We start from the raw sequence: 21548 nt of genomic DNA on the forward strand, positions 1-21548 counted from the left end.
AGCTCCAGCCTAGAAGAATGCTTGGCTTTTCCACCACTGGGGTGTGAAGCTGACCAGATGGCTTGCCCTTAGTGTCTTGGGGGTTTTTGTTTATTCCTTATTGCTAATTCGTTCCTCTCAGAAAAATGAGGGTGACAGACCCTTTCACGTAGTAATCCCGTTCCTATAAAAGGACATCCTCAGGGCAAATAGTCTGATGAGGCAGAGAGGGGACTGGCAGTCCCTACCCTTGTCCGAGCTCCGTGCCCCACCCTGCCCCAAAGCCCCGCTGGCTGGAATGACGTCCCAGTGCAGAGAGGGTTTTCTTTCGCTTGCACTCTCAGGCTGAACTAGCTAGAGGTGATGACCTCTCTGCAGGTCAGCCCTGTCCCCCGAACCAGCTGCCAGCCAGAAGCCCTCTTGCCTGGGTCTCTCCGGACCAGACGCTCCACCGTCCTTCCTCCCAGAGGCCACGCCGTTCAAGGCTGTTTGGTTTTGCCCCCAGGACAGTACGACTGTCTTGCAGGGCCAAGCTAGAGATAACCGGCACCTGTCCAGCAGGAGGGATAGTCATAAAATATTATCCACAAATCACAGTGGAAAACAAGGGAGATTTTACATTTAAAAACCAAGAAAATGTGTACCATAAAAGAACGTGTATATTTAAAGTAGTGAGGATACATTGGGTTCTGTGCTGACAGTGTGGAGCCTGCTTGGGATTCTCTCTCTCCAACTCTCTCTCTGCCCCTCCCTCTCTCCCTCTCTCTCCCTCTCACTGTGTGTCTCAAAAATAAATAAACATGAAAAAAGTAATGAGGAGCGCAACTATGTAAAAATAAGCAGAATGGTGGAAATGGGAAGTGCTAGTTTAACGGATATGAACTTCCAGATTCACAAGATGGAAAAATTCTGGAGATTTATGACACATCACTGTGAATATGCTTAACGTTACTGGACTGTGTACTTAAAAATGGTTAAGGAGGTAAATTTTATGGTATGTGTTTTTTTTACCACCACGATTAAATTTTTAAAAAGAAAAGAAAAAAAAAAGATTGTAGATGGGCAAAACTTGGAAGAGAAACTCCCCTCCCCAGAGAAAAACAGTTTTCTTACACTGGGGTGATAACATGCCAGGAGATGCTTAACATGGTTTGATTTTAAAGTTTCTTTAGCACATTACGTTCAAGGTATGTTGTAATATTGCCTACGTCCACGTCTTCATTTGTAGCATGCCTGCCTTGTTGTCCCTTTTTGGAATGTTAGGGTCACGCGTGCCCAGGTTCACAGAACCTGCGTCTCATTCTCATCCTCCATGTTTTCTCGAAGACCACAGAAAAGATGTTTGGCCGCCCTCGCAGGGTCTCAGCACTCTGAGATATAATTTACTTGAGCCGGGAGACTTGAGTTCCTTTGGGTGTTTGGTGCGTGCTTTCCCCCAGCTCATTCTCTTCCGACTTCAGTTCCTTTTAATCAGTGCTTAGTCCACTCGTTTTGCAAACTCTGAGTTGGGAGGTTGAGCTTTCTCTGAGCAGAGCCCCCCAGCAGCGTGAAGTGCTTGGCTCTGCTCCTCCCTGCCCCGGTGGATTGCCCTGAACGTGACTGTGGATGCCTGCTTCCTTTGGATCCTCTTCTAAGTGATCTAAAAATCCGTCTTCTTCCACAACCTTTTATTTTTATTTTTTTAATTTTTTTTAATGTTTGCTTATTTTTGAGAGACAGAGAATAGAGAACATGAGGGAGGGAAGGACAGAGAGAAAGGGAGACACAGAATCCAAAGCAGGCTCCAGGCTCTGAGCTGCCAGCCCAGAGCCGGACGCGGGGCTCAAACACACAAACCACGAGATCATGACTTGAGCCGCCGTCGGATGCTTAACCGACTGAGCAGGCACCCCACCCACAACACCTTTTAAAACTCTCATAACTGTTCCAATAGAAACCGCTCACCAGCAGGTGACTGGGAAAGCAGTGCAGAAAATATCTTATTATTTAACATTACAGTGATCAGAAACAAAGGCATTTTAAAAGAACTTTGTTTTGATAAAAGGTAGATAGACAGATGGATGGATAAAGTTCTTTCAAAATCCACACATGTCCCGTTGAAGCATGCTGCTTTGGGAGGTACTCTGCTTCTCATTTGCAGTCTCGATGACAGAATAGCTTTGTGACTCTCGGGAGGCATCAGCCCCGGCAGAGTCATCCTGGTTCTTTCTGAAGTGGATGAAACCTGCCTTCCTGGAGGATTCAGAGCCTTCTCCTGACTGTTCATTATGACACATCTCTCTTGTGCCCTCGTTGGCCAGACTCTCCTGGTGGCTCAGCCCAGGGAGCCCATCCTGCTGTCCCCTCTCTCTCGTAGAGAATGTAGCCATCTAGAGACAAGCCAAGAACATGGAGGTTTGGAGGCGCCAGGGTGGCTCAGTCAGTTGAGCACCCAACTCTTGGTTTCGGCTCAGGTCATGGTCTCATGGTTCATAGGTTCAAGCCCTGTGTCAGGCTCTGCACTGACAGCACAGAACCTGCTTGAGATTCTCTCTCTCCCTCTCTCCCTCTTAAAAATAACAAATATTTTTAAAAGAAGAACACAGAGGTTCTGCTGTTTGGACAAGTAAAGGGGTTCATTCATTGTCTGGAGAGCCGAAGTCCCCTGTCTTTGGTGCCCAATTTGTGTCTTGCTTCAAACAACATCTGCCAGATGCCACCCAAATGTTCTGTTCATATTTTTCCACCTTGGACCTTGGGCTCAACCCAGGAATGTGTTTTCTTGTGGAGAGCACTCTTCTGCTTCTCTTGCTGGAAGTTTCCCTCAGAGCCACCCAGGGGCCTCCACAGGGTTCCTTCCAGTCCTGGTCCCATGTCAGCAAGTCCTGCTGATGCCTGTGAAACCTTGCTTGCTCTCCTCTGAGTTTCGTTCACCCTGTGTGTGTGGCCCACCCGGGGGCCTGTCACTACCCAAGACCGCAACAGTCTGTCCTTCCCTGTCCTTCCCCATTTGCTGGCAGTCAGTCCGCCATGTTGTCAGGGTTTCAGCTGAGTGTTCTCTTCCCTCCTGATCCATTCGCCTTGGTTTCCAGGCAGACGTCTGTCCCGTCCTTAGGAGATACACGCCGCATCTTTCTCAGGAGCCTGCCCGCCCCCCAGGTCTCCTCAGCCAGGGCCAGAATCCAGACCCCTTACCACCACCAGCTGGCCAGCTCTCCACTCACCACATCCACCATTAACAGGAGCAGCGAAACGCCACTAAAGTCCTCTGTCGGGCCTGTGATAAAGCTGTCTAGCTACCTCAGCCATAGAGCAATCAGTATGAAATGGATCCTCTCATTCAAGCCCCTGATCTGTCAGATGAGGCTTGGTGAGGTGAAGTGGTTTTGCAGAGTCTGGTGACCTATGTGGTGGGGTCGGATGGGCAGCATTCAGGTCCCTGCTCCGACTCTCACCAGCCGGGTGGCCTGGACGTCTCATGAGACCTTCATGCCGCCGCCCGCCCCAAGGCCCCTGGCCCATCTGCCACACCAGCCTGCTCCTGCCTCCTGCCTCCTCTCGCTGCAAAAACAGGGCAGCAAAATGGGAGTTCGGCCTCAATGGGAACTGTGCTGTGCTCCACACGACCCACCGGTCTCTTTGCCGTCCCTGAGAAGGATTGTTGAGGCTCACAGTTACCCGCTTAAGACTAACTTCAACTTTTCTCTGTATCTCTTTGAACTTTGATCTCCTCAGCAGGGCAAATAATTTTCAGTAGCTCATAATCTAAAATAATTGTCTATTTTCTTTCTTTTTCTTCTTCCTCCTTCATTATGATGGAAAATTTTAGGCACATATAAAGTAAAAAGAGTAAGATATTGAATTCCCGGGTGCCCATCATCACCCACTTAAGCAATGCCTAGCTCACAGCCACTCTGGTTCCTCCACAGCTCAGGCACACCCTGCTACCCCAGAAGCTGATTATTTTAAAGCAAATCCCAGGCATCATATCATTTCATCTGAAAATACTAGTTTGCACTGAAAGACTCTTAAGAACTTTTTCTTATGTAACCACAGTACCATTATCATGCCAAGAAATGAATGATTCCCTAATATCCCATTTCTACTCAGCGTTCAGATTTCCCTGATTATCTCACAGAAGGTTTTTAATAGTTGGCTTGTTTGATCAGGATCCACGTAATGCCTATGCATGGCACTTGTTGATCTGTCTCGTAAGTTTCTTTTAGTCTATAGGTTCTCCTCTCGGATTTCCCTCCATATGTTGTTGTTGTTGGGATTGAAGAAATGAGGCCTTTTAAAAAATATATGGAATGAATGCATTTATAACACATTGCCCTTGATTATGTTTTGTTCAACCAGTATAAAATTAAGTGTCAGTTCCTTAATTTTATACACAAAGGTGGTGAAAGACAGTCCCTGTGTATGCTGAGCAGTAAAGCAGAGATGCTAGGAATCAGCGTCAGCCAGCATTGATGGAGGGAAATGGTTCCAGCATCCTTATTCCTTGTCCTCCTCAAGCCCAGGGCCCGTGTGCGTCCCCCAGAGCCTCTCAGTGAGTGGTGCCTGTGATCTTCAGTCAAGAGAGCCTCCGCAGTGCTGTCGTTCAGGTCTTAACGTTTATGCTCAGCACCTCCCCACTTCCTGCCTTATGCATTCCCTCTAATACGAAGGATGTGCTAACCAAAGCAGTTACGAAGTCAGCAAAGGAAGAAACGGACAAAGGCAAGAGAAAGCTGGGATAATGAGACTGTCTGCTCTCTGAGGAGGGGGCAGCCTGGGTCCAAGGTCAGAGGAGGGGATGCCAGCGGAGGAAGCAGGTTCTGGCTCATGGATTGGGTGACTTCCCTCCTTCCTCCTCGCTCAGACCAAGAGGCAAGTGTCCAGATCCCTGCCTTAGTCGGGGTCCCACCCACAGTGATCTGGCCTATCCTTTCTGTGTCTGCGGCATTTGGGGAGCCCCCCAAATGCGTTTATAGAATGGCCTTTTGACCTTTGAAGGCAGTGTTAGCTTTCCCACGGTTTATGTGAACTTCAGCCCACGTTTTATGAGCATGTCACACACCGTTAAAGCCACAAACCCTTTTGCTTTTAACCTCCCACTACCTCTTATTTTTTAACCACGGTATTATGGGAAATGTTTGCCGTTCCAAAATTGAAGGGTGGCAGCCTTGGGGGGAAATAACTTTTATAAACTCTTCTGGATTAAAAAACAAAAAACCTATGAACCACCCCGTCCCCTCTTTGGCCATCTGGGATAGGAAACCGATGGACCCCGCGTAGGAATGGTGACACCCGGGTTCACCCGCAGAGTGGAAGCAGGCCTCGAGACCCAGACGTCTGCAAGGTGGGAGTTAGCATGGACCCGGTGATGTTTGGGTTCACACCCAGGGAAGAGAGCACTGAGCAGGGAGGGCCGAGCCAGGCGGTGGGAATTAGCACACTGGTGTTTGCTCACCTGTCGTGTGGCCAAGGAAATCTGCGCAGGTGCGCAGAGAAGGCCGCACTTTCCCTTGACCTGAGTGCGTGGTGGTCTCCTAATCTAGAGTGGGGATAATACTACCTGCCTGCCTTTTACTGCTGGGGCTCAGGCGGTGGCCCTCATGTCAGGTAGGCCTAGTCATGCTGCCGGTGCACAGTAGCTTGAGGGGGGAAAAGACTTCAGAACCAGCCGCAGCAGCCGCGCCCAGGGAGGGTGGGTCGCCCGTCGTCTTCTTCTGTTTCCTTGCCCCTTAAACATTCTAAGGCTAATCAATAGAAAGCCCACCCTTGTATGCTTTCCCTTTGCCTCTCAAACAGCGACCGAGAAGTTCTTTTAAGTTTTTCCCTGCACTGTGCCTCTCCACACCCCCACCCCCACACCCCTTACGTACTCCTTCACTAAGCCAGAAAAACCGTCTGGCCAGGTGGGAAGCCGAATGGACGTGTTCAAATGCCAGTACTGGCAGGTCCTGAGAAAGGCCACTGTGCCGCAAGGGGGTGTCGGGACTGCCACCCACAAAGCCTGTGCCCCCAGTGAGCTTCCCCGCTGGGGCCTTGCATTCAGCCCTGCGGCTCCCCTACGGAGAGCTGGAGACCCCCCCGCAAAGACCCGTGTTCTGGGGCGGGAGCCAGTGCCCTCCTCCTCCAGGGAGAGGTGCCGTGAGCACCTTCTCGGGGCCCCAGCGCGTGCCGCTAGCGGGTCCCTGCAAGGCCTCCCTGCAGCACATCCTCCAGAGCGTCTTCCAGGGCGCGGTCTCTCACTCCCCCCCCCCGTGGTTCTTTCAGGGCCCAGGAGACCTTCATGCAGTGGGACCAGTGCCGGCGCTTCTACAACTTCCTCATGGCGGACAACATGAAGAAGATCATCCTCTCGCACAGGTGCGTCGCCTTCCGTGCCCTGTCAGGAGACCGTTCCCCTCTGAGCTCATTCCCGAGTCACGAAGGCCAGAACTCGCGGTTCTCCAGGAGGACAAGAGAGGCAGGGTTGCTGCAGATTCTCTGCCGACCGCTTTGTGACTCGCTCAGAAGCATACTGGTCCCGAGCTACCCAATTCGCCCACTCGCTTTCTGCTTTCATGATTCCCCACGAGGAACCATTCTACGCCATTCTTGCCCAAACTAGAGCAACCCCGAGGGGGCCTGTCATGGTCTGGGGACCTTTCTCCTTAGGCTGCTCTCGTGCACGCCTCTGCGTGTTCCCCATGCCGGTCTTGCCTCGCTCCTGCTCACAGTGCTTGGGTGGGGTCGCCCCTGACCACGCTTGGAGTGGCGCCCAGCGTGCGGGACAGGTCAGTAGGTATTGGCAATGGCTTTATCGTCGTGATTGTTAATAGTCACACCGTCCCTCCCCCTTCCCCTGCACCCGCCTTCCCTCTAGCCGGACTGGGCCACTTAGAGGTCCCGCGCCCTCTGGCCTCTCCCACGCCACCGGGGCCTCGCCGAAAATGCCCTTCCTGTCACGTCTACCCATACTTTAGGTCCATCTCCGTGTTCCTCTGTGAAGCCAACTCCTTCACCCCCAAACTGTTTTTCTGTTGCTTCCCCGGTGTGAATCCTGTGTCTTGAACTAAACTGTAAAGCACTGGAGGGCCTGGGCTGGGTTTGATCCACCTACCCCACCTCCAGAGCCTGGCACATCACGGGGACGCAAACGGAGCAATTTTAGAGGGGTTTTGATGCCATCCCAGGAAAGGCGATTGACTGATCGCAGTGGTTAAAAGAAAATACGGTACTGGCCTGCCCTAGCCAGGCGCCCCAGATTGGGCAGGATCCACGTGGAGTCTGGGCAGGGCTGGTGCTCACAGGCCCCTCAGGCTGCCAAGCTGCTAGACCCTTGTGACTGGTGTGTGGAGGTACAAAAGGAGGCTTCTGTCCCCTGGGCTGACCGGATGTAAACTGTTTTCACTCAGCTGGTGGTCTTTGGGTCTCAGCTATGAGTCAGGTGTGGCTCAGCTGAGGTTCACACGGGGCTGGGGATTTGCTGACGTTCCAGAAGGGGTGAAGCCAAGCCTCTGACACCAAGTGCAGGTCCTCTGTCTGCCTTCCACACTTCTAGAATGGGAGGGGACTCCTCCCGGGGAACGTTTGTTTGGCCACAGGGCCCAGTCTTGCCACTAATTAATCAGTCCAGAAGGTCCATCGTGTAATTCTTAACAAATTGAGGGAACCCTTTGAATGTGCTCTAGGTGTATTTACATTTTTTTTCAATTTCCTGCAGAAAGCCAAACATTTAGAAATTTAAATTTTTTTTTTTTCAACGTTTATTTATTTTTGGGACAGAGAGAGACAGAGCATGAACGGGGGAGGGGCAGAGAGAGAGGGAGACACAGAATCGGAAACAGGCTCCAGGCTCCGAGCCATCAGCCCAGAGCCCGACGCGGGGCTCGAACTCACGGACCGCGAGATCGTGACCTGGCTGAAGTCGGACGCTTAACCGACTGCGCCACCCAGGCGCCCCCAAACATTTAGAAATTTTAGGGGCACTTTAACCTGTGAGTGCTAGGGGTGCCTGGATGGCTCAGTCGGTTAAGCATCTGACTTGGACTCAGGTCATGATCTCACAGTTTGTGGAAGCCCTGCGTCGGGTTCTGTGCTGATGGCTCAGAGCCTGGAGCCTGCTTCGGATTCTGTGTCTCCCTCGCTATCTCTCCCCAACTCGTGCTCTGTCTCTGTCTTTCAAAAAAATAAACAAATGTTAATAATACTAAACAAATGTTAAAAAATAATAATAATAAATTGTGAATTCTAAACTGTAGGTATACAGTCTTCCTCATAATCTTTTTGGGGGAAAGATGTTAAAGAAATGTGCTCCTCTTTGAGAGGGGTAGCGAGTAGACACCAGAACGTGGAGGGCCAGACCGCAGACTCAGCCCTCCTTCTGCTATGTGCCTGAGACCCTGCAGGGGATGAAGGTCTAGGTGTGTGTGTTTTGATCTCTACCTTTATTATCATCTTCTCAAGATGGATCTTGTTCTTAGTAGACATGACTATTCTTCGGAGTATACGTAAGCTTTTTAGCAAACACGTTGGAGAGCAGTTGATTTGCCCCAGCGCTAAATGGGTTTTCCAATGTCTTCCTTGTTAAGTGACTGAAACAGCTCCTAAAGAGAAGGGAGTGGTGTCAACACCAGTGTAAAGGTGAGCCCTCGCCCCCCACTGTTTGGCTGACCGCCCACCACTCACTACAGATCCCTTCCGAAGACCTCCCCTCCCCTTCAGTGAAGGATTCGTAATATAGATGATCCTTGAACAATTCGGGTGTTAGCTGCACAAGTCCACCTGCATGTGGATTTTTTATTCATTTATTTTTAAGCATTTATTTCTTTAGGGGAGAGCACAAGCAGGGGAGGGGCAGAGAGGGGGGGGACAGAGGATCCAAAGTGGGGGCCACGCTGACAGCAGCAAGCCCGATGCGGGGCTTGAACTCACCAACCATGAGATCATGACCAGAGCCGAAGTCGGACGCTCAATCGACTGAGCCACCCAAGCACCCCTTGTGGATTTCTTATAGTCCAGTACTATAAATATATTTTTTCTTCCTTATGATTTTGTTGTAACATTTTATTCTCCCTAGCTTATGTTATTGTAGGAATACAGTACATAATACATGTAACATACAAAATATGTGTTTTTTTTGTCTGAGGTTCTTGGCAAGGCTTCCAGTCAACAGTAAGCTATTAATAGTTAAGTGTCCAGGGAGTCAGAAGTTCTGTGTGGATTTTTGACTGCGCTGGAAGCTGGCGCCCCTACCCCCGCATTGTTCGAGGGTGACAGTACTCACCTAGGCTCAAACACGCTCTTTAGTTGGTCTAGCTGCCTCTGAAAAGGAAAACAAGACCTTGGCAATCATCTTTCTGCAGTTATTCAAAAATCAACATTGCAAGCTCATCCTCTGGAACATTCTGAGGGCTGAAGGGGTGTCTCTCCGACGTGTCCTGTATCCCCTGTCAGATACTGTCTCCTGGCTTGACCCCCTGGGGAAAGGAAGCAGGCTCTGTTCACGGTTATCATCTGCCCTTTACATGTTTTTTTCAGCTTTATTGAGCTGAAAAATTAAATTGTAAGGTGTTCCAAATGTACAACACGATTTGGTTCATCATCTGCTTTTTGTTCTGTTTGCTGTTGTGTCTCATTCTAGGCAAGCTCTTTTCGGAGACCATGTTAAGAAACCCCAGAGCCTGGAGGACACTGACTTGAGCCGCCTCTACACAGCCACGTCCCTGATGCAGATTGATGACAACGTGATGAGGTGTGTCCATGCTCAGGGGGCAGGGCGCCAGGCGTGGGGGCTACAGGCCGGCATTGCCCAGCTCAAGGGCTTTTCCTCTGCCCACTTCAGCATTAAGGTCTTTTTTTTTCCTTTGAATAAATGTCTAGTGTTTAATAAAAACTGAAGACTGCACAGAAAAATCCAAATTTCTAGTTGCTCTTAGAAAACAAGAAGGTCTCACCACTCATTCTGCATTCTTGTGTGGTGTAACTGGGCTTGAAAACTGGGGACCTGGGGTGTGCACACCCTAGTTGTCCACAGCCCTTACCCCACCTGCCGTGCTCTGACCCTGGGGCAGGGATCAGGTGCCATGTAATTTGCTTTTGCAGGAGAAGGAAATGTTTCTTGTGCTTATCTATGTCTCTACCCAAAGTAAAAAACAAGAAATAGACAAAGAGGGCTGTGCATTGCAAGAAAACAGAGCCTCTTTCTTTGGGGCAGTGAAGTCTCTCCTGAGTGTAATACACAAACCCTGCCCACTTCAGTCCTTTATCCTTCCCTGCCCCCTCCCTTCAGGTACCTGAGGCTGAGACCCTGACAGTGTCTTCCTTCCTAGCACCCATAGTTTCTGACTGACCTTAGCCTTAGCTGGAAAAGGCAACGTTGGTCTCTGGCCTCATCGTTCTCTTTAAAAACAACATCATTTTTATTTGATACCTTCAGGCATGATCTAAAGCAAGCTAACTGTTCACCCAGTAGATAGGCAGATATTGACCTGAGGGTGCTTATCTTCCTTACAGGATTTTAGTAGCTTTCTTACACCAAGCAAACTTGAAATAAGCCTGTTAACGGTTATGCAAAGGAAATAGACACTAGAAAATCACTGGTATGTTCAGAAGTTGAGAATGGATTCTACCCACTCTCACTGAAGATGGGAAATGCTACTTTATTGTGGTACTAACAAGAAAGAAACCAAACATTTAAACTCCCCCATTGATCGTCTGAATTTTTTTAAGCCCCAGAGGGAGTGGTGTTCAACTCTCCCTAAAGCTCTTCCTTTTGAATGGTGTTGGATCGTAGCAGTTTTCATGAAGGTCACCAGTAATACTGGAGGCCTGGAGTGCTTTCCTGGCCCTCTGGGACCACAAAGGGACTGACTGCATGCAGACAGGTGGCCCAGAGGTGATATCTGCGCTCAGCTACTTCCTGCAGAGTAGACCCTGGCAGTGCAGCCTGAACTTTCTGGAGGCTTCCCAGGCAGAGATGTCTATGGGGCCTGGCAGTGGAGGAGATGTACATCTTCAGGGGAGGCATATCTTTAAGATGCCAGTCAGGATAGAACAAAACCACCATTCAGATACCAGAAGTCCTAATGTGTGTCAGAAAGAGGTTTCCAAAGATCCCCTGGCCTGAGGGTGACTCGGCCTGTTGGTGTCAGAGCCCCAGGATGAACAGGGCACAGCAAACCTACAGGACTTTCATTCTGGAACATCAAAAGTTTGGTTAAATGTCAATTTATCTCTGACTACTGCTCCGTGGATGGACGGAATCAGTAACTGAATCTCTGTCTCATGCCCATTACCTGATACATATTGCATTCCAATTCACAGTGGTCTGGGTTACTCAGGCCAGGAAGAATTTTGTTGAAAAGAAAAGCTCTCATAAATGCCTTTGAATGTCATTTTCCTAGAGTCTGCGGTGACATCTGGTTTTATACTGACTCGAAGTGTGTAACCTGTGCTAATAAATACTATAGATAACACTGAGTTTCTGTGCTGGTGTGCACTTTAATGCCATAAATCTCAGTGCCGTTAAGGAAGGTGCTGTCCCTAGCTCCATTTTACAGAGAAGCTCAGAGAGGTTAAAGAGTTTGCCTGAGGTCATGGAGCCCGTAAGTGGCAGAGTCAGGATTTGAGCCCAGATACCAAAGCCAGAGCTCCTGACCCCTAACGCTGGTGCATCTGTATTGTCAACTGATGTGACGTGTCAGCGTGGGATGGGAGCAGTAAAAAAATCCACTCTGCATCCGACCTTGTGACGAATGTGGCTTCGTCCTCTCCTTCCCAGGAAGTTCCACGGCTACAGCTCCCTGAAGGAATATTATGAGGAGGAGAGCTGCATGCGGTACCTGCACAGGGTGAGTGACAGCACAGACTCAGAGGTAGCAGCAGCTCAGAAGTAGCATCACTTCCCCCCAGCTTCACACCCCGTGCAACAAGCATGCTCCCCAACCTCCTGAGGCTCGAACCCCGGTAGCTGTTGACTTGGGCTTTGTTTGTGAACCAAACTCTGGCTCTCTGGGGCCTCCGTAAATTAATCCCAGAGCTGCCCCTAGGTGCAGAGCGGGACCCGTCTGCTCCTGTGTCCGTGTAAAAGCCCTTAAAATTACTGCAACGCCCTTTTTTTTTTTTTTTTTTTTTTTTAGTCTCCTTTGACAGTGTAATCTTGCCTGGTTCCTGCCATGGTCGTTCATAGATCTGTGTAGATTTCTTACAATTCTGGACCTTTTTTTTTTTTGGCCATTGTGCATTTTGTTAGTGTGGCAACGAGGACTAAACCTCCAAGTTCCTGCCATGATCTGGTGAGCCCAGAGGAAAAGAGATGTATTTCTGTATCAGAACGATGAGGAACAGGTGTGCTGGCAAGATGGGCAGGTTTCTATTAACGCAGTTTCTGGCAGGTGCCATAAACTTTATGTGGATTAAATTAAGTTTGTGGCCACTCATCAGCGCCCGTGTTTTCACCTGCACCACCACCAAACCAGTCTCTCCTCATTCTTTGTACAATTGTCCCTTTCCCTCAAGCGCAGGACTTCCCATTTAGCCCTGTCAACGTCCACCTGGTGGCTCGGCCCCCCTACTCACCCAGCTGAAGCACGTAATTGTGAATTGCGGTCCTGCCGTCTGTCACATCGGCCACCCCTCCTGGTTTAGCATCATCCCCCAGGCTCTGGGTGCCTTCGTTGAAGCCGCTACAGAACCGTTGAGCTGTCTAGACCAGTGTTCGAGACCGCCAGGTTGGCACAGCCAGTCTCTATGCTGCCCGGGTGCGGCTGTCCATAGCGTCTGCGTGCCCGTCAGCCCTTCTCCCCTAAAATGAAAAAGGCTATTTTACTACAATGGATGTTGAACGCAACCCCGCTAAGAGCTTCCCAATATCCACCAGCCTACTCTTGGTTTTCCCCTTCAGATTCCCCTAGAAAATCTCCCTTGTCTGGAAGGGAGCACCCTCCATTTGTCCTCCCCACAGTATAAACGGAATGAATGTGTACATAACTCTCTGTAGGGTCACTTTTCTGAAAGGTGGGCTAACCTGAAATACTGGGAGTCTCATCAGAAAGATTTTGCCGGTGAGCCCCATTGAGCACCTACCCAGGCTCCATCAGAACACGTGGGTCCCCTAGGACACCTGCCAGGCCGCCATCAGATTGCAGTTACGGTTCATGCCACCGCCAGGGAACACAGTCAGCCTTAATCCACTCGTGCAGTGGACTGAACAGGAACCCTCTTCCCTTTGCTTCAAAGGCATGTCCGGTAGTTGAATTTGAGCCTTGATTCCGGGGGAGAGGGGGGTCTAAGAAAGGGAATCGATCATTTATTTCTCCTTTATTTTCCTGTTGCAGATTTATGTGCCTCTCATGCTGGTCAACGCAGCTGATGACCCCTTGGTGCATGAAAGCCTCCTAACCATTCCAAAATCTCTTTCAGGTAAGTGTTCCTTTCTGCTGCTCCCTTGGCCATTCAGCACATTGCCATGGCAAACTCTGTCACCTCTTGTAGGTCAGCTTCTATGGGGAAGGACATCCCGTGGCGGGGTTCTCGTTCAGCCTGCCTTGATAGTACTGGAGCTGTGATGAGCCCTGGGCAGAGCCTTGTGTTCTCTCTTGGTGCCAGAGACGACCGTCATTTATATCCATAGCCAAGAGGGGTTTGGGGGAGTTCCCCAGTGTTCTGTGAAATTATTGTTCCAGGGTTTATGGTTCCATTAAATTGGAGAGTTTGATTTAAAGAGATATTTCAACTTAAACATGACACGAGGGGCACCTGGGTGGCTCAGTCGGTTAAGCTTCTGACTTCAACGCAGGTCATGATCTCACAGTTCACGGGTTTGACCCCCGCATCCGGCTCTGTGCTGGCAGCTCAGAGCCTGGAGCCTGCTTCAGATTCTGTGTCTCCCTCTCTCTCTGCCCCTCCCCTGCTCATGCTTGCTCTCTCTCTCTCTGTCTCAAAATAAATAAACATTAAAAAAAATTTTTTTTAAACCTGACATGAAAAGCAGAACAAAAAAGCCAATTCTGCTGCCTCTTCTGACAGCCTCTCCATCTGCTTTGAGGATAAAAATATAAGCAACTGAAAAAGCAAAGAAAAGCTCATGGGAATGCCGCTGTTTCGGGCCGGGTCGGTCTCACCCCACGCTAGAGAGGGGCTGAGGGAGAAACGAGAGAGAGCCAGCGAGCGAGCATGTAGCAGCAGAAGGAAACACTTGGAAATCCCAAGACCACTTGCACTGCAATTCAGCTCCCCGGGACCCATTCTCCTGCTCTCTGTAGCCCTCCGCGACCACGTTTCTCTTGTAAATATCCTATATTAAGCAGAGCAGGGGCCCTTCTGGCTCGAACTCCAGGCCAGGGGAGTAAAAACCAGTGGGTGGAGCCCCGTGCCCTGCTCGGAGTGGATGTTGTGTGTGATACAGGTGTGTGAGGTGATAAAGCCGCCCGTCCTCAATCCGTGTCAAGCCGTAGGCTCCCTGCACAAAAACAGCCCAGTGAGCAGCGTGCAGCAGAGAAAGCGGTCGTGCCGTTTCCTTCCGGTGTCCAGAGAAACACCAGTAGCTCTAATGCTGCCATGCAGAATCTGTGAAATAGCAACTGAAAAGGAAGCAGAAGGGAGGGTCACCCCGCAAGAGAGTCCCGCAGAGCCAGAACTGTGCGCCCCAGGAGGTGCCTCCAAGGCCTGGAGCAGCTGGGCCCCTGCCAGTCGGTCCCCTGGGAAGACAGACATTTTTCCGTGGTCCCTGGCCACACATGGCTGCCCGTCTTGCCCATCTTCACTAATGGCCTCTCCTAGGACTCCTGAAGTCAGGCTCCAGGTTAGCGGCGCTGGGCATGGCCAGCTTTAAGTTCTGTTTTAGTCTCAAACGAGAAGAGTCTGTGATGAAAGAACATTGACTCTGCTGAAGTAAATAACAGCATACATGCTGTCAATCCCTCCTCAAAGCCTGGCCCCCACCAGTAGCTTCGGCGTCACCTGGGAGCTGGTTAGAAATGCAGTATGTCAGCTTTTCCACCTGGCGTATTAAGGTGGAAAGTGTAAGGCTGGTGTAAGGTGACAGCCCGGATTTGGAGGCACGGTCAGATTTGAAGCATCTGGCTGTATAATCAAATCACCTGGGGAGCTTTAGCGAGACCCGTGCACCCGCGCCTGCGTGCTCTCTCCCTCTCTGTCACCCCAGGTGATTCTAACATACACCCGAGTCTGAGAACCCTCTGGATTTCAAAGTGTTGCTTAAGCCGGTGCCCATTCCGCCCCAAAGCCAAGCTGTTCCAGTACCTGCTAGATCCCACGGCCTTGGCCACCCGCCTCATCTCCCTCCCACTCTGGTGAGTGAGGCAGAGTGAGGAGAAGTCAAGTACATCCTCTTGGTGACCTTCACCCGTGGGGAAAGCCCGGGCCCACCCTGGCCGGCGCCCTTTGGCACATCCTGCCTTAGAGCCCGCCAGACGGTGACTCACTCAGCTGCCTTCTCCCCACAGAGAAACGGGAGAACGTCATGTTTGTGCTGCCTCTGCACGGGGGCCACCTGGGCTTCTTTGAGGGTTCCGTGCTGTTCCCCGAGCCCCTGACGTGGATGGATAAGCTGGTGGTGGAGTATGCCAACGCCATCTGCCAGTGGGAGCGGAACAAGTCTCAGTGCTCTGACACGGAGCAGGTGGAGGCCGACCTGGAGTGAGGCCTCCCGGACTCCGGCGCGCTCCAGCTGCCTCCCCTGGAACCCGCGTCCATCACCGGCTGTTTCAGGTCCCCCCCCACCCCCCACCTCCCTCAGTGACCTGGATCTGACCTCACACCATCAGCGGGGACCACCCACCAGGCGCACCTGCGCTGGAGCAGGCCGCCAGTCCCTGGGGGCTCCAGCCTATTTTTGTGCTTAGTTACTGGTTTTCTCCACCGCCTTGTTCTCCACGGTGACTAGCGACAGGATTCTCACCCTCCTGTCCCAGTCTCGGCATTTGATTGCTCTTAAGCCAATTACATCTAGTTTCCCTATGAAAAATGTGTCTGAACAGCAGTTTTGCTTTGCCAATCGAAAGGCTTGTCCCCCAGAGCAGTGAAGGATGTATGCTGTTTTGCGGCGGTTGTGTGTGTCCTTATGTAGAGCCTGAAAAGTGCTCGCCAACCTAAGCCGATGCTGACGATGCAGGTTGGCTTGGGAGCCCAAGCGCCCGGGCCTCCCACACTGCAGTCTGGCCTCTTACGTGGCCAAGAAAGTTCTCTTGAGTGACGAGCCAGGTTTCTCCCTTACAGTCTTCTAAGGCAGTCTCCCACACTTTTGCCGATGATGAGAATTACCTGGGGCACTTGTTGAAAATTCAGCCTCCCAGGTCCCTCCCCTGGGAGAGGCCGATTCAGTGGGTCTGGGAAGGGGTCTGGAGATTTTAATTTTTGGCCAGTGCCCCTGGTGATCCTCACCACCAGGCAAATTTGGGAAACACTGTTCTGCGGGGCCTTTAAATTAGAAACATCTCGTAGCTCATTTTACGGAAATTTACAGGTAGACGCGTCTCTTGGCTCCCAGGGGCCTCCAAAGTATCGATCAAGGCCTGTCCTCGTGCAGCTGCCTTGTGTAATCACAGCGTGATGTTTCAGAAGAGGGCCTGGCAGGGAGTAAAGTTTGGGCTACGCCAGACTCTGCTTTTTACTGGCTGTATGACCCTGGAAAAGTCCCTTGAACTTCAGTTTCTTCACATGTAAAACAGGGGACTTGAACCAGGTGGATTGCCGAGGTCACTGCCGGTCCTAAAGATCCATGACAAACTCAGCTCACTGAGGTCTGAAAGAGCGTCCTTTCAGGGAGGCCTCCTGTAGATGTCATCATTCGCCTTTTTTTTTTTTTTTTTTCCCTGTCCCTCATTTTCGTATAAAGTGGCGTTTTGGGGGTTTTTTTTAAACATTCGATTATCATTTTACTTTTTTAACCCAAGTCTTTCTAGTTCTGGCTTTTGATACCGAATAGTTCAAAAGCTGGATCTGAGTTTGGAGAAAGATCTTCCCAACCAAAAAGGGTGTTATTTTGAAACCAGGTTTTTAATTTAATAGCCTATAGTTACAGTCTGTTGGAGAGATCTTTCCAAAGTGTGTCTTTTCAAATGAAAATGTTATTCGAGGTTTCAAGTACTCCTTTCCTCCAGTCCTGTGGTACTTGAATATCTGAAAACCCTGCACTTTGAAAAATCAGCAGTTGCTATCTGGAACTAAATGGAACTGTGAGTGAAATTGTCTGGATACTTTTTTTTTTTTTTTTTTTTTTTAATGTCCCTGCTTCATCTCCTTTGCTCCAGGACAGACAGGATTATAAATAGCGGGTCTGTGTGGATGTTTCAGGGGTGAAGGGAGCCAGGGCCTAGATACGCCCCTCAGGGTTGCAGGTGGATGTCTTCTGGGCGTCGGTCCAAGTGGCTGTGACAGTCACGTCTGTAACCTGAAGTTTTCTGACAATCACCAGATCATCCTAATTAATAACATCAAAAGCAGCCGCTGTCTCAAAAGATGGGAGATTTCTGTGGTCTCCACATTGTGGTGGTGTGCTTTCTGACACACGCCAGATTCATCATTGTGACTTTTGCGCCCAACCGTTACGTTTCTCGTGCATTTCCTTTCCGTGTTCTTTTAGCACAGATCGGCACTTTATCATCTACCCCCTCAATTTGGAAGCGGGCCCCTCCCCTCTTGCTTTTCCCTCCACCCTATCACACAGCTGTAACCTAGAAGATTCACAGTCCTGTTTCCCACTGCTCCCTTTGTTTCTCAAGACCTTTTGTGAAATTAGGTAAACGAAGCAATATCTAAGTGGGGCTGAATCACCATCCCGGGAAGCAAGGGGTGCCTTTGCCTTGGGTCACATCTCTTGACCTGTTCTGACAAAGCAGTGGCCAGGTACCCGCCCCATTCAGGAAGAGAAAAGACACCAGTTCTGGAGGGGGACCAGAAGTCCCTGGGGCCCCATGGAGTTGAGGCAGGGGTTGGGGCCAGGCCTTGGTCGCCACACGACCGGAATTTACCCCAGGGGAGCGTGGGGGCCCTGTCCCAGCTGAAATCTTTCTGTGTGTGACTCTGAATGGCACTCACATTCCATTTTGGCTCACATGAGATCAACTGAAGTCCTTTGTTCAGGCTTCAGGCTCTCAGGCATGGAAATGAGAATGTGACCGTGGCGGTCTTACAGGAAAATTTTTGTTTGTCCCTGAATGAGAGCACAGAGGCATTGAATTTACGGAGATGCAAACCTGCCTAATAGACAAGGGAGCGGCATTTTATATGTAGGTCAGCCTTTTCCTTCCTGCAGCTTTCTTTGCGTGTCTTCCTGAAGCCATTCATTGCTGATGAAGGTCCTGTCTGGCTTGAAACAAGGCCGAATGTTCAGACATCATTTGAACATTATGTCTTAAAATCAGAATAAAGATATAACTTGCGTGGACCTAGCCAGTCCTGTTGCAGGGGTAACACATCGACACATGAAACACCACGGACGGGAGGCACCCGCATTTCTGCCGTACTCTCGGCCTCTTAAAGGGTTAGAAGGCACCTTGTGCGCAACTGATCCGGGTCAAATTAAGATTACCTGGAAAATGGCGTCAAGTCTCCTTGATACCTTGTGTCACAAGGAGGTTAAACAGACTTCAGGAAAAGCTCTTCTCTTCCCTGCGGTGAGTTTGCACCAGTGATTCCAGAGCGGAAGGAAAGCAGGAAGTGGTTTGTTGTCAATGTATTTGCACCTCTCTTTGGCACCTTACGCTTGCGAGGAACCCGGTGACGTACCGTCAGAGGTGAAACAGGGCTGAATAGGAGTGTGCCCTTACTTGACCTCGTGGTAGGGGACCAGGGTCCAAGAGACCCAGGTTCTTGTCCTGATTGTCTCTAATTCAGGCTGGATTGCGGGCAACCACTTCACCTCTCTGAGCCCCAGTTCCCTCACCTTAGACCGCCTCTAAGACCATTCACCTATTTACACACCATTTGCCTGAGGATCCATCCTTGCAAATGGCAGTGGCTGCGTCCAGGCTCCAGCGTCATCTTGGGGGGACTCGGACAGAGGGAACTTCTGCTGAAGACCCTCGATGTTGCCCAAAGCCCCGTGTCTGACTGGCTTCTCTTTAGACTCTCCCCCGGCATCTCAGTACCCTTGCTGTCCCGAGGGTGGTCTTGTGACTGGGACAGGTGCTGACCATTGGAACTAGGCGAATGTCCCCAGCCTTCTGTGTGATTCAGAGCATTGAGATTCATAGTCTTATTTCCCGGGGCAGAAATCCTTCCCGCTCAGGCTTTCATTCTGAAACTGCAGTCTTCATTAAAGCTGAGCTTTCTGGATAGCTGAGCTTATATGCCTGGCATCTGAATGAGAGCTCTCTTTGTAACTGTGTGACTGGAGATCCCTTCTGCCAGCTCCAGGGGAACAATGCATGTGTTCTTGTTGGTGTTTGCCAGGCAAGCAGATGTCTGAGATGTGAGAGGCTTTTCTTTTCCTGTGGCGTCGATTCGTAGAGCTCAAGGAAAGACCCCTGAAACGTCACGTGGAGTCCAGAGAACTCAGGGCTCTATCCTCCAGGCAGGACAGGAGAGTTATTAAAAAGCAATTCACCACAGCATCGCCTGGAATTGTTCTCTGTGCCCAGAAGGCTTTACTTTGCCTGTAGAGTATCCCCTGCTGTTCCAACAATAGTGCGGCACTGGAATTTAAAATCTGCCGTGGAAGTTCGAAGCGAAGCCACAGCAAAACCAGAGAATCCCTTCGTGTGGCCTGTGAGTTCCTTGTTACGTTAGCTCCCCCCCCACCCCCACCCCCACCCCTCGACAGCACGCGTGGTTCACAACTGGTCAAACGTCTCGTCCTCCGATGCCTCTCTTCCTTCCTGGCCTCGCTCTGTTCTTCGGAGCCACTTTGGACTACTTGGATGCTTCACAAAGCCATGAAAAGTGGCCTGTCTGTGGCATTTAGAGGCCAAGCAGTTGAGGGAAAGGTTTTTTCCCTCCCTCTGTTATCTAAGCAGAAGGAAGGACCCCCCTTCTTCATAAACTAGGATTGCTTTTGCCAAATTGCATTTGAAGCCGAGGGAAGGGGCACCGGCCCCTGCTGGCAGTGGGAACCGGAACGCTCTCCAAAACTAAAGCTGCTTCCTCGGGCCTGCCTCACTGCTGCTGCCGCCCCCGGATGCCACCCAGGCATCCTCCCCAAGTGGCCCTTAGAAGCAGACTGCAGAGCCCAGCTCACCGGCCATTCCCAGACTCCCAGACAGTAGACAGCTGCCCCTTCTGGAAGAGTCAGCCCCCCACCCCACCCCACCCCACCCCGAACTGTTTTTCCTGGCATGTATGTGGGGAAAGCGTTCGTGTATCTCTAATGAACAAGCCGGAGTCAATTTCTAACCAGTGGGTTGTCTTTCACCTTGACTCCGGTCAATTAGTAATGAAATCTATAACCTACTCTCTCCCCGCTTCTGGTCCCCATTAGCCAAGAAATCTACTATTGCCATAAGTCGGGGACTGTCCATTTATAGCCCCTGCAGAAATACCCTTCATCTCCACGGGCATTCTCCTTCTAGACCACCCACGTTGAGGAGCCCAAGTCATTGACGGGAGTCCTTGCCGCCCCCCTTGGTCCCCACGCCAGCCGCTTCTCTCCCAGACTGTTCCCAGGGACTTGGCTCATCCTGGGCATAGGACTTCGGTTTTGTCTGGCTTTTGTTTTGGCCTCTTCAGTTGTCCTAAAGCACAAGTCCGTGTAGAATCCTGTCACCTCTCCACACCAGTTCCAGATGACCCGGGCCTCTCCCCACTGCCTCAGGAAGACCTCCACTGTACCTGAGCTTTTGACTTCTGCCAATGCAGCTGCCTTAGCAACACCAGGGGCGGGGGGTGGGATGGGGAGCAGGGGCCATCTCTCCTTTTTCCGGTTGGACTCGGTCAACCACGTTCTTCTGTTGGCAGATCTGCTTCCAGATTGATTTTTGAGAACCATCACTTTCGCATTCCTAATTTTTGTCTGTTTTGTTTTGATTTTGTTTTGTTTGATTTTCTGAAACATAAAATGCTGCCCTGAAAATCATGTGTTTTTGAGTTTGTGTTCTGACGGCCTCCGTGCTGCCGGATTTTGGGGGGGAAATACAGGATCCTCCAGCACAGAGGCGTTTAAGATTTGCAACTAGCAATGCAATTTTTTCTAAATATGAGGATATTTACCTTTATTAAGAAATTATACTAAACAATGGTGTCCTTGATCATTTTATGTTCCCATATTCCTTTGGGCTCTATTTTGATTCTGTGTGGTGGTAAACGAAGATCATTACAAACAAAAACTGTAATTTTGTTATCTTTGATTCAATGGAATTTCTTTACTTAAAAAAAATAAAAGGCTAAAACTGTAGCATGGCTGTGTGTCCTTTGCACAATAAGAGTTTCTGTCTAAAAGGATTCTTCCTGGGGCGCCTGGGTGGCTCAGTCGGTTGAGTCCAACTCTTGATTTCGGCTCAGGTCATGATCTCATGGTTGGTGGAATCGAGCCCCAAGTCGGGCTCTGCCCTGATAACACGGAGCCTCCTTGGGATTCTCTGTCTCTCTCTCTGTCTCTCTGCCCCTCCCCTGCTTATGCACATGCACGCGCATACATTCTCTCTTTCTCTCTCAGAATA

General features: G+C 50.3%; 1 protein-coding gene across 1 annotated transcript in view; it reads left to right on the top strand.

Annotated features, from left to right (window-relative positions):
* The window catches only part of ABHD2 (abhydrolase domain containing 2, acylglycerol lipase), a 106298-nt gene extending 85015 nt beyond the window's left edge, over positions 1-21283 (top strand). The window contains exons 7-11 of the mRNA XM_086711597.1: positions 6223-6315; positions 9575-9685; positions 11714-11783; positions 13269-13353; positions 15399-21283. Of these exons, the coding sequence (XP_086567723.1) occupies positions 6223-6315; positions 9575-9685; positions 11714-11783; positions 13269-13353; positions 15399-15595 (556 nt within the window). The 3' untranslated portion in view covers positions 15596-21283. The remainder of the gene's footprint in view (positions 1-6222; positions 6316-9574; positions 9686-11713; positions 11784-13268; positions 13354-15398) is intronic.
* The last annotated feature ends 265 nt before the right edge of the window (positions 21284-21548 follow it).

The sequence above is a fragment of the Puma concolor genome, chromosome B3 (assembly GCF_028749965.1).
Source record: "Puma concolor isolate L17-30 chromosome B3, mPumCon1.1.hap2, whole genome shotgun sequence".
Taxonomy (NCBI): domain Eukaryota; kingdom Metazoa; phylum Chordata; class Mammalia; order Carnivora; family Felidae; genus Puma; species Puma concolor.